This window comes from Micropterus dolomieu, linkage group LG01 (assembly GCF_021292245.1).
Source record: "Micropterus dolomieu isolate WLL.071019.BEF.003 ecotype Adirondacks linkage group LG01, ASM2129224v1, whole genome shotgun sequence".
NCBI lineage: Eukaryota > Metazoa > Chordata > Actinopteri > Centrarchiformes > Centrarchidae > Micropterus > Micropterus dolomieu.
In genome coordinates, this window is record NC_060150.1 from 39,244,874 (window position 1) to 39,257,644 (window position 12,771).

At 40.7% G+C, this 12,771-nt stretch overlaps 2 protein-coding genes across 2 annotated transcripts; one reads left to right on the plus strand and one right to left on the minus strand.

Moving 5' to 3' along the window:
- The first annotated feature begins 2,642 nt into the window (after positions 1–2,642).
- fastkd3 (FAST kinase domains 3) lies at positions 2,643–8,460 on the plus strand. Its single transcript, XM_046049522.1, has 7 exons — positions 2,643–2,802; positions 3,132–4,604; positions 4,913–4,998; positions 6,977–7,151; positions 7,233–7,302; positions 7,995–8,109; positions 8,277–8,460. The coding sequence occupies exons 1-7, from the start codon at positions 2,658–2,660 to the stop codon at positions 8,373–8,375; spliced, it is 2,163 nt and encodes a 720-aa protein (XP_045905478.1). The 5' UTR covers positions 2,643–2,657; the 3' UTR covers positions 8,376–8,460.
- Positions 8,461–8,492: 32 nt separating this feature from the next.
- Positions 8,493–12,285, minus strand: chmp5b (charged multivesicular body protein 5b). Its single transcript, XM_046049782.1, has 8 exons — positions 12,129–12,285; positions 11,384–11,488; positions 10,731–10,777; positions 10,477–10,570; positions 10,309–10,380; positions 9,833–9,941; positions 8,937–9,052; positions 8,493–8,842 (listed from the first exon to the last, which is right to left on the minus strand). The coding sequence occupies exons 1-8, from the start codon at positions 12,195–12,197 to the stop codon at positions 8,792–8,794; spliced, it is 663 nt and encodes a 220-aa protein (XP_045905738.1). The 5' UTR covers positions 12,198–12,285; the 3' UTR covers positions 8,493–8,791.
- Between the last annotated feature and the right edge of the window lie 486 nt (positions 12,286–12,771).

Consider the following 12,771-nt stretch of genomic DNA (forward strand, 5'->3'; position numbering starts at 1 on the left):
CCTTCCCCCCCCCCCCCCCCCCCCCCCCCCCGGATACGGTCGAGTCTTAACAAGTCTCCCTCCCTACTCAACATTCACTCGGCGTGTGCTGACTAGCTCTAGTGAAGTCTTTCTGTAAAAGGGTAAATGCAGAGCCCACATGAACAACCTACTCTGAAAACTAGGGTGCTTTTTTGTGGCACTGTTAATATCAACCCCATAAAGAGACGGGAAACTGGCCAATGATCACCTGAACATAATGTTGAAGTCCTTATGTAACAGATTGGAGGATAAAGTTAATCCCTTCCTATGACTGTCAGCCGCTCAGAATTTACACGGTTTAATACAAAAAAGTTATTTATCAAGGAGTAGTGGTGATAATTAACATTTACTAAAGTACAGTTTTGAGGTGTTAAACATGCCTTATTTATACTACTTTACACTACATTTCAGAGGGACATGCTGTACTTTTTACTTTTAAAAGTGATTTTACATTTAACTCAGGCGGGAGATGTGCAGAAGCACTGCTGGGATATCTGTGAGGGCATGTACTTAAAATAATAAAGCTGTACATTTCACCACCACAAAATGAACAGCCTCTGAAGTCCAGAAAAAATATTTATCTTGTGTACATAATCTGCATATGTCCAACCACTTAATAGTAGTATATTCCTGGGAGAAGTTGACATTACTAAGAATAAGTGTACACGAGAAGCTGCACACAAGATGTAATTCTGTCTTCAGGTGGACACTTTATGGAGATATTAATTGGCAGAAAACTTTGCTAATTGGAGACAAATCCTGTCTAATTAATTAGAAGAGGTTTCCTTTAAAATATTACATTGTGTATATATCCGGTAAAAAGACTATTCTTATATTATAAAGAGTATTCTTGCATTTTCTGTTAACTACAAGAAGTATAAATTTGACATTTGTTATATCAATGTATGGAGCAATTTTTGGTTGGATGTTGAACTTTATATAAAAAGCAAAAAGTGGGCAAACAATTCAACTTCAGGAAAAAGACATTCTTATGTTTTGAAGAAAAATTATTTATTTATTTTACAGTTGGTTTTATTATTGGGGAAATTCCACATTCAGAAGAACACATGGACAGACTCTAAACCACACATTGGACACTTTCACCATCAATACTGCACTACTATTAAGAACAAGAAGGCAATGAAAACTAATAATGTGTTTGATATATTATTTTGAATCCACACACACAAAAAAATATGTATATATATATGTAGGAGACAATATACAGTAATAGAAAAGTAATCTTAAAAAGGTAAACAGAAATAAACTATATTCAATGGAGCAGTGCTGAGGATGAATTTGAGTTTAGAAGTCTGATAGCTTGGGGGGGAAAAGCTGCTCTGCAGTCTGGTGTTGCTGTTACTAATATCCTTTGGGCTATAGGCACCTCGCCTCACTGATATCACTGATGTTTTACCAGTCTATGGTGGCCAGTGTCCTCTTTTATGCTGTAGTTTGCTGGGGAGGAAGCAGCAAGAAGAGAGATGCCGGTCGACTGGACAGACTGGTGAGGAGAGCTGGCTCAGTGGTGGGCTCAGAGCTGGACTCTCTGGTGACAGTGGCAGAAAGAAGGACCCTGGACAAACTGCTGTCCATACTGGACAACGCCCACCACCCTCTGCACAACACCTTCATCGGGCAGAGGAGTGTGTTCAGTGGCAGACTGCTGTCCCAGCCCAACTCCACCAACAGACTTAAAAACTCTTTTGTCCCCCTAGCCATTAGACTGTACAACAGCTCCTAGTCATGGCAGGGAGGACAATAGACAAAATCTGTACTCTTTACTTCCATCTGCACTCCGTTTGCACTGTTTGCTGTTTTTGCACTGTTTTACTGTGGCTACTGTATGTATGTTTAATGTATGTATATTTCGTATGCTACTGGATACTTGAATTTCCCTCGGGATAAATAAAGTATATACTGTATCTATCTATCTATCTATTTGATGCTCAGGAGATGGGTACCAATGATCTTCTGAGCAGAAGGCTCCACAATTTAACAATATGAAAGTGGCCATTTTGCATAGTGAGTACTTATACTTTTGCCACTTTAAATACATTTTGCTAGTAATACTTGTGTACTTTTATTCAAGTATACTTTCCAACACAGGAGTTTTACATGTGACAAGAGAAGGCCTATTTTTCCACCTTAGTATTGTTGTTTCCCCTTAAGTAAGGATCTGAGTACTTCCACCACTCTCTAGGAGGACTGTGTTTCAACTTTTGAAGGCACTTGAAGTCCAGTGAAGGTGTTAACATACAGTCTTTTCCCTAGAGCAGCTTCCTCTAGTGTCTGAATTAAGTTTCAAACTGAATGAAGCTGCCTTCAAATGCTGTCGGAAAACATATATCTATGTCCCCAAAAGGTCAAGAAGTCATTATGATTTGGGAAAGTGATGTGGTGATCGTATACATTTTTTCTGCGATATCCCAATTTATCGGGATGTAAAATTTGAGGTGTGAACATCATGGGAGCAGTTTAGGCCACGGTAAAGAATGACTACGATTGAAACAACACCTCCCTATATTATAGCTTAACTCTTTCTTCTACCGTTGTGGATGAACATTGCTTGATATTTCGGCAATATTTCTGTTAACGTTTCATGATCATTTTAATTCCGACTAACGTCGCATCGCATGAAACACAAATCCCACCTCAAGTGCCGAATTGGAGACTTACGAGATGCCTTGAACGCCTCGCGATTATCACGGACCCACGTTAGGAGCGCGTCTCTGCCCTGGCAGCGGTTCTGTGACCGTTTGCCGTTTTCGGAAAGGCCAGGTATGCATTGAGTCGGTATAATCTTGTCATTTGTTGTTTATTTATCACTCTGAGACGAAATGTCAGCCTTGAAATGTGCTAATCAGAGCAGTGCAACTCTTCTATGCTTGCTAGCAGCTAAGTAGCTAGCGTTAGCTAACAGCAACCTCAAGGTTGTGTACAAGCTAGTTAGGTAACTAACGGAAAGAGTAAGGAAGAGGGGCTGAGAAGTCCTCGCTGCTAATAGTATTGTTCTCTGATTTAGTTAACTTACCTGGTTTGAGTTTGTGTCTTCAAGAAACCCCTTAAAATGCGTTCTTGTTTTTAAAGTTTTATATTTTCATTACCAGCTGGACTCATGGCTCTGAAGCTCATCCAGAGATTTCCTCCGTTTGGGCAGTTCGGGATTCAACGTTACCCTCCTGGTGGACCTGTCTGCCCCACCAGGCTCCTGAGTACCAGCAGTGTAGGTCAGCCCTTATGTGTAGCCTGCCTTTGTACCTCAGCCGGCGGCTGCATCCTGACCCAGGGCTGCAGGAAGCTCCGGCCGGACTGCGGGATGAGGAGCCTGACCACCATCGTCAGGGAGCCGTCCTTCGTCGCTAGCAGCTCTGTACGGCTCCACAGAGATTCAGGCCCTCGGTTCCGTCTGACCCAGCTGCACCGGCCCACAGCTGCAGAAGAGCAGGCTTTCCAGCAGCGTATAGGGAGCTGCTCCTCATCCAGGCAGGTCTTTACACTGCTGCGCTCAGTGGAGATCATGTCTGACACCATGGCTGCAGCAGCACTTCACCGTGTGGCCGACCTGGAGCGGGAGGGTAACTCTCTGAAGGATCCTACAGTGCTGGAGAAGGACACCATCAGATCTCTGTGCTTGCAGCTGGAGCAGGACTCTAGGCGGCTGACGGATGCTGGGCTCGTATCAGCTCTGCTGGCTTGTACGCGCCTCTTCTTGGATCCTTGGAGCACGCTGATGGTGCGGCTGGCGTCTGAGAGCCAGGAGAGGCTAGACAGAGGGAAGATGAGCGTTGGGCAGCTGTGCACCCTGGGCCAGGCGATGCTGGCTATGGAGGGTCCTCGATGTGTGATGCTGGAGCAGGTGATGGAGCAAATCCAGAAGCAGGAGCCTTCCCAGTGGAGCCTAGCAGATCTCATTGCTGTTTATAGATTTCTGCAAGGCGGCGTGGGTATAGATGGGAGATACCGGGACCTGCTGAATGCTATGCACACCCACGCTGTGACAGTCACCTCCCGCATGGACCCTGCTGCTGTCAGCAGGCTGCTTAGTGCTCTCGTGGCCCTGAATCAGACGCAGGCCATGCCTCTTGTGATCAATCTGTGCAAGCAGGCCGTACGACACGTACCTCACTTCACTGATGAGGAGCTCACCGTTGTGCTTGGCGCTCTAATGCACTTTGGTCACAGCGATCATTACTTTGTGGAGGCGATGGAGAGGTACGTGCCCACAATGACCTTCACCTCCCACCCAGAGACAGTTACCAAGGTCATTCAGTTCTTTGGCCGGAGGAACATCCTGTCTACGACTGTGTTTGATGCCGTTGCGGAGAGCTTTGTGTACCGAGCAGACGACTACAGCACCAGCCAGGTGGCCAGGCACATCATGGCTCTCGGAAAGGTCGGCTACCTTCCTCCCAACGCTGGCGACGTATTCAGGAAAGTTGAGAACATCCTGCACACACGCTTCTCACACTTCCAGCCTCGAACGCTGCTCAACCTGCTCCACTCCTGCACCCTGGTGGAGAGGTTCCCCGTTAACTTTGTCTCCAAAGTTTTCAGCAGTTACTTCCTCCAGCAGCTGCAAGGTAACACATTCTGTCAGACACCTGTGATGTGTACAAGCTTTTCACGATTAAAAGTGTCCGATATTGTAGCAGGTATGGTGTTGTGTTTATCCTTCTACAATCTATTCGGTACACGTGGCATCTTTTTTTCGTAGTTAAATGGGCATTTTAGGGAATTATTCCTAATTTGAATTGACATAAACTGAACAGATTGTAACTTTCTGAGGCAGATTTGTGATATTGGTTCATATACATACATACATACATATAAACATTCACTAGATAGATACAATTGAATAAACTAACAAACACAATTTACTGTCTTTCAGAGCAGGGAACAGGAATCGACCGGATCCTCCTGGCACAGCTGACCCAGCTCTACATGACTTTGAAGTTGGAGTGTCCTTTCTATGAGGTAAAATATATCAGCGGTTAAAGATGAGGCCAGAATGACAAACGAGTAATGCTCAGTCAGAAAACCTGAATACACACCCTCTTACTTAACATGTCATCAGTATGCAAGGTTCAGTGCATTCCAGCTATGCGTGATGAGACCAGTGGCCTGTACTACTAAGCGGGGTAACTGGTTTATGCAGGTAACTTCAGGAGTAACGTTGTGACGTCTGGTGTAACTTCCCGGTTAATCTGTACTATGAAAGGTGGATGGATAGAAGTTACCCGAGGTCTGTTGGCATGGCAATTTACGCCGCATCTCTGAATTGCTCCGAGCAGGTTTTGTTCGTGGTTAACTCGAGGTTACCCTGCACGTGGACTACACACCACATCTGTACTCAGTGTTAATGATGAGAAGTAGGATATTAATACACACCACTTAATAAAATATGTTTAGATGTGTTTTCACACATTTAGATAGACTATTTTACGTGTCCAAAAAATAGGGAGCCAGGTTGAGGGTTAGACTAATAACCGAGAAAAAAAAATCCTATGTGAAATTTACAAGAAGAAAAATCGGAAATTAATGTCATAAACAATCGAAAATCACTCCGGTGTTTTCTTCTGAATACGCCCTATCCAAGGGAAAGTCTCTAAGGTGCATGATAGTGATTGCGGGCTAAACTCAGGAGTAGGCTATTTTGTCACTGCTAAATCCGATTGCAAAGTTTAATATAACTTTCCAATGCATGCAAGGCTGCAACATCACACACACACGTCTGCCATGTAGTGTGTGATGTTGCAGCCTTGCAAAGTGATGTTTCTCTCATAAATGTGTGACTATCATGTCAGAGAATATTCAAGTTTTTTACTTGCAAGTTAAGTTGGAAATTAAGTTTTCTCTCGGATTATTACCCCTCTCAGCTGGCTCCTTTTTTTCTATTACAGTGGACCTTATGTGCAGTTTTACCTTTACATCTTAATCATATTACACATAAAAGAAGAGTCCATTAAATACATAATAGAGATTTGAACTACAATAAGAACACTGGGAAGATAATTAGGCTACAAAGTTACTCCAACAAGCCTCCCTGGGTTTGTCGTCCGCCACCATATTAGATTTAGCCGTTAACTTGTCTTTACATTCATAATTTCCTGACACTACCAACGTGCTTTCCTTTGGAGTAATATGGAGCATGTGCCGTTCCGAATAACTCTGCCAAACACACCCCTTTTTATGCGAACGTGCACCAACTCCATTTAAGTTAACACCGGGTTAACATGGACTCGACTAACCGACATCTTATCCACCGTCGTCACCGTTTAACTCCAGTGTAGGCGGTCAGAGTTTGTCAATCCTGAGTTTGGCTGATAACCCCAGTTAACTCTTGAGTAGGCTGAACTCCCTTTGTAGTACAGGCCACTGGACAGGCTGTCCTAGTCACTTTCTACACTTCCAATACAGACTGTAGACTAAGACTTTTGCTCTTGATGTTTTGGTCAGCTGACCATGACAAAAAGATATTTCAACCAAAAATTAGGGCTGGTAATACATGGGGCATTGCTGAAAGCTGTTTTGCAATGTTTTTTTTTGTATCATGCCAAACATTTGACCCCTTCTGTATGGAATACAATTCACCACTGGAGATCTTCCAGTAACATATATACAAAGCCAAAATATAGACATTAATCTTAACATGCAGTTAACACGTGTTCACAATTTCAAATAAATTTTGCATTGAATAGCAGAATAAAAAAACAAATGTTTATCCTGCTACGTTTTTTTCTCTCCAGTTTTTTATCTGAAACAATAGATTACAGGGTTCCATGGAAAATAGAAAACAAAATAGACCATATTTTCTGACACATTGTACAGATTTGCTTATCTTCCAGGTTGTTGGATGGATTTTGTTGGAATGTAACAACAGCCAAATTTATAATGTTAAGTGTGAACTGCGAATTAGTTTGTTCCTTCACACACCTTCTGTCGACTCTTCCAGGGTCCCAGGCTACTTCCAAAGTACCGTGTCAAGTCGTTCCTCATGTCCGGACGCTCTCTGGAGACACCGGTGGACGCACATCTGTACAACACTGTGAAAACTGGATTGGTGGATTTGCTCGGGGCTCGTTCATACTTCGGATCCAAAGTTCTGACTCCGTACTGCTACACACTCGGTAACGCACACACATTAACAGCTGGTAATGTTTTCTTGAGTCTACCTGTCAAGCGCTTAATGTTCGTTTTTGTTCTTGTAGATGTGGAGATCAAACTTGATGAGGAGGGATACGTACTGCCTGCCAGTCAAATTGATGATGTATACAAAAGGTAAGTGGTTTTATGTGTCATACAAGGTCGCTACACTTGAGATTTTTGATGCACTAAAGGTAGGGTTCATCTTTGCGAGCTGGATGGTAGTGTTGTAGTACTCGAGAACGGTCTTGGTCTCGAGACTGGTCTTAAGACCACTTTTTGATGGTCTCGTCTCGGACTCGACCGCATTTGTACTCGGTCTTGTCTCGGTCTCGAACATTGAGGTCTCTGGATTTTATTTCAAGTCCATAACTTTGGAAATATCAATAAATTACTTGTGCATTGTCTGTGTTATTTGTTAACCCAATCCCAACTTTGTTTGGCTATAAAACGTACTGATTTAAATGCAATCAATAATTAAAAATGTGTTGTTAACGTTAACGACTGTCCCCGCAATGGTCAGCATGGAGTGTTGAATAAAGATTGTTAAGTTGATTTCAGCTCTTATGTTTGTATGTGGGTGTTTTAATGGGAATGTGGATCTTTCAGATCAGTTTGACAAGTACCTATGATCTTGTTCCACATTTTATTGTGTGTCATGTAATGTGGGGAACTGGTCTTGGTCTTGACTCGGTCTCAGCCCCTAAGTCTTGGTCTTGTCTCAGTATTGATAAACTCTGGTCTTGATTACAACACTACTGGATGGTCAAGCAGAGTGATTTTAATAACATGTTTAAACACACTGGGTCGTCTGATGTTTGTTGCAGGATTGCGCTTTGTATTGATGGACAGACGAGATTCACTACAAGCAAGAGGCAGCTACTTGGAAAAGAAGCCATCAAGCAGCGACATCTGAGGCTTCTGGGATATGAAGTTGTTCAGGTTAGACCCTCACCCTCAATTTTATGCTTTACATAATCAGCAATGTATATTCTTTGGGCCTTTTCTGCCAGATATACATCTGCCCTAATGTTAGATGTTTGTATTCTATAGATTCCTATAGGTTTAATCTTTATGAAATGACTGAATAAGGGTTTTTTGTTTCCTAGATTCCTTACTATGAATTTGAAAAACTACAACACAAGACCAGCGTGGTAGAGTATCTGCACCAGAAAATCTTCCCTCATACTTATAGGCTGAGCTGGTGATGATAAAATGAGTGTGTTTAAGTTATTGATTATGCACTTTCACCTGTTTAACTTGACAATAAAGTGACTTTTGTATAAATACCAACTTTAAAATGACATCAATGGTACCACAAGAAGTTAAGGATCGTTGGAAAAATATAATTTATTTTGTTCTTGGCAACTCAATGCTGCAGAAACTGTACAAAGTTAAGATAATCCCAATTCCAATAGTCACCTCAGATACATATGACATGAGCTCATTCATAGAATAATAATCAGCTTTAATTAAAGATGCCTGCTTTTAAGCTAAAGTTTCCATCATTCATTGGATAGAAGAAGCTTAGAATTTCAATGCTGCACTCGAAGGCTGGGAGTGTCAGTTAGATAAATACAAAAAATTCTACAAAACATGTAAAACTAGCACGAGTGTTGCTCCTTCATGTAGCAGGAATCTGAGGAAGGCCAAACTCGTCCACCAGAACACCATCCTGAAACACAAAAGGAAGCATGCCACTTAATGAAAGCTCTGTAAGATATTGAGAAAACTCAATACAAAACTGAAAATTGCTAAAACTGAAGTACCCTGCTGGTTGACTTTTCTCCGGGCAGGCCCTGTGGGATGGAAGGAGCTGTAGAAGCTTCATCCAGGTAGGAGCTGTCGTCGTCCATTAGGAGCTCGTCTCCCAAAGCGTCCAGCTCTGTGAACACACCAACAGTTTCAGGTGACAGTCACTAGAAGCACTTGTGTGTAATACACAACAACAGAGCACCTTGGAGGGCGTGGCTGCGTGAGTAATAATCAAATGGCCTTGATGACAACAACATACAACAACACTCACCCCAGGAGGGAGAACATGACATACAGAGTGACTAAGATTTACTTTAGAGGATGATATAACCATATATGGTACATCCTAGCGCTAGGCGATATGGCCAAAAATGTTAGCACGATAAAATAATTTCATACAATTCGATATCTATAATTGTCACGATATATAAGTCAAATCGCTATTTCTTTCAAATTTAAAGCCTGATTTTTGTTTCTGAATGAAAATCGAAGGAACCAGATGGTTAATTATATGGTTAAACTTTTCTTTATGGTCAGAATGTGAATAACATTTGATGACAAACAGCAGATCACTCAACAAATCTGAGGTAGAACATTCAAAACTATTACGATAAAATCTTTTTTCAACAAATGATTAGTAAATATTTTTTCAGTCCCTTGTCAACAAAATAACATTAATAGAAAGATTAAGTGCTAATTTGTCTGTGATTCAAATGAATTAAACCAAATATTTATTGACGATATATTTAACATTTATTATATTGTCATTGAGGAAAATTATATTGCAATAATTATCATTATTGTTTTATAGCCCAGCTCTAGTACATCCTATTCGTAAGCTGCATGCTGTGGTTGCTCTTTATGCCCCTCAGTGATACACTAAAATCCTGGTTGTAAGCATTTTACTGACCTGCTTCCAAGTCCTCCTCATCGATGTCAGGCGTGCCATAGCTTCTGCCCATCGCCTCCTGGATTTCATTGGCGTCCTCCATCATATCCTCCAGTTGATCTTGAATATCCTGAAGGAGTTCAAATGTTTTATAATTCATCCATCACCTCTGTAAGACTTAAATTTTGCTGAATGATGAACAAAAGGTTAATGAAAGTCCAACACATTATTGCAAGCTCACATCTAAAACATTGTTTTATCTACACCAGTGACTTAATTGCCAATAAAATGTTGTGGTTCTGAGCTTTGAACCATGTGTGGTGACCCTCAACACTTCAATACTATTTCTGTGTGAATAGTGGGATAGGAGAATAAAGGGTGCATTACCTTTTAAATAAATACATAATTATTTACAATGATGGCATCTCATCTGCTGACAGCTACTATGGACCTCCTATCGGAGTAAATATGTAGTCAATATAGTACCAGTATAATACCTCAATCTTATCAATTTTCACATTCTTGTATGCTTTCTTCATTTCTTTAAGGCCGGTCTTCATGGCATCAACCTAAAAAAAAAAGAAGAGGCAAAAGTCAGCAGAAAGCCACATCGTCTTCAGCTATTGTGTTATCACTAATCATAGGTAGATAAGTTAATCTCTTACTGTGGTTTTAGTGTCTTTAAGGGTCTGGATTGTGTAGTTTGCTTGTTCCATGTTGAACGACTGCTGCATGAGGTTATCTCTCTGGCCCTCATACCTGGAAAACATAATGATGACATACGGTTAGACTTTCACAGCAGTTGACAGAGAGAGTAGCTGTGATCGATAGGGAAAGGGAAAACACTTGAAGCTTATCAAGTTAATTTGACATGTTTAATAATATAAACACACTCGCTTTGGGAAACAAAATGACTTACATTCTCTTCTGCTTCAGAACTCTCATCGCCTTTTGCTTGACCATGTTCTGGTAAATGAAAAAAATGACACCAACTAATGACCAACATGAACTGGAAACACGTATGTGATGAATAAGGCAGATACTGAACAATACTCTTTAAGTACCAACCGAAACATTTCAGAAACTGTCAAGATTCACAGTTTCGTTTACTTTGATCAGATTGTTCCCAATTTTAGACTCCACTTTGTTACAGCAAAGTTCTTGTGCAGCTGCATTTAACTTTTGAGAAGTCTGACTTATTTTGTATACTAGGATTTTAAAAAAAAAAGGTTTGTAGAAAATATTTTTACATTTCTCGCAGTAAGTTATTGGAAAAGTATAATTTTGGTATCAGTACTGAAGGAGGCCATATTATAATAATAATCTGTTTGACAGTATACAAGTACAGGCACTCACAAACTTGCTTCTTACAATCTTCTTTTTAACAACAGTCCACTTAAAAACACCAACATTTTGTGTGTTATAATAAAAAGAGACTTGTAAATGCTCACTTTATATTTATATATATATGAATTCAATAGACTTTTGGTCCCACAGCTAGCGCATGATAAAGGATTTCAAGAGAATAACCAAAGTCCTTGTTTTACAGCAGGATTGGACAATAAATCTCACCTTTGAGGGCCCATCTCTCATCTTTTTCATCTGATCCTTGTATTTCACAAGTTCAGCATCTAGTCTGGCGATCTTCTTGTCAACAGACTCTGTCCGAGAATCAACCTTGAAGCAATAAGCAGAACAGGACATGAACATTTGTATGACAACTGATCAATAACAGTAGGATAATCTTAGTATGGATCTTTCAAAATAAATTCAAACCAACTGCTGGACTGCACAGAAGGCTTCTCCTCTTCTTTGAGGCTACTTAGTACCATTAAACCTGCCATATCATGTGAGTCTTCCCCTACCCCAGTTAGCTGATCATAGCTCTGCCTAGACATATAACCTGTCTAACCGGTTGATGTCAGTCATTTCACTGACAGACTGACAAGGTTTCTGTTGTTTGCCAGTTTAATAGCTCAAATTCCTGCCCAAAATGATCTAATAGATTCATTATCTGAACAGACTGTTTTGTTTAAATACCAACGGCTGCTACCATCAATACACTGTGTTAGGAGAAAAATAAAAGCCCTAATGTGATAAGTCTGCCTGCTATCAATAATGTCACCAATTATTAATTAACTCTTAACTAGTAGGCTCGTTTATTTAGACGACATGGCAGTAAAATATGGCAAACGCTGGCCTGTTTTCTGCTCATAAAAGTTAGCTAACAGTTAGCTTAACCCGAGCCGAGAAGGATCCATCTTTGTTTACTTTGTTCAACACAGCGTTCAAAAAGTTGTTTCAGGAACAAACTCACGGTTCCTATGCAGTCAGTGAGGTTCGGCGGTGGCGCTTTGGGTTTCCCGCTGCCAAATATACGGTTCATTTTGGCAAAAATTAAGGCTTAAACACGTAAAGAAAGCTGCGGTAGTTCACTGTCACCGTCCGCCGTCCAGCTGAAGGAAAACACCCGGAAGAGACTTTGAGATGACGTCAGGGGAGCCACGTGATTATTACGCACGCAGCCGCGCCCTCCACAGTGCTAACAATTATGTTTGTGTTTGTTTGTCTTTGTACAAATTATGTTTTTGTTTGTATCTTTTCATTGCTTCTTCTTTTCTATATCTGCTGTTGTGCTCGAATATGTGCCTCTTACCTAATTTTTATATTATTTTATGTAAACAGAAAGCAACAATATAGCACAGATTATATATATATATATATATATATATAGATATATATATATATATATCCAAAGATTATATGGACCTCTTAGCAAAGGAGAAAGCAGCTTCTAACTGCAACAGAAAGAGCTGTGGTAATGGGCATAAATAAAACTAAAATATTTTGTGTTGGCAATCAATTCTCAGCCAATAAATAGATTGCTAATGCTGCAGTGAACCTTCTGCATATGTCCAGTTATGTGCATGCTACTATCAATCATTCTGGGATTTATTTTT

Coding starts and splice junctions, on each gene's coding strand:
- fastkd3 (XM_046049522.1), top strand. CDS start 2,658: ATGAAACACAAATCCCACCTCAAGTGCCGAATTGGAGACTTACGAGAT. Junction 2,803..3,131: donor GCCGTTTTCGGAAAGGCCAG/GTATGCATTGAG, acceptor TTTCATTACCAG/CTGGACTCATGGCTCTGAAG. Junction 7,303..7,994: donor ATTGATGATGTATACAAAAG/GTAAGTGGTTTT, acceptor TGTTTGTTGCAG/GATTGCGCTTTGTATTGATG.
- chmp5b (XM_046049782.1), bottom strand. CDS start 12,197: ATGAACCGTATATTTGGCAGCGGGAAACCCAAAGCGCCACCGCCGAAC. Junction 10,381..10,476: donor TTAAAGACACTAAAACCACA/GTAAGAGATTAA, acceptor TTTTTTTTTTAG/GTTGATGCCATGAAGACCGG. Junction 9,942..10,308: donor TGAAAATTGATAAGATTGAG/GTATTATACTGG, acceptor GAACTCCTTCAG/GATATTCAAGATCAACTGGA.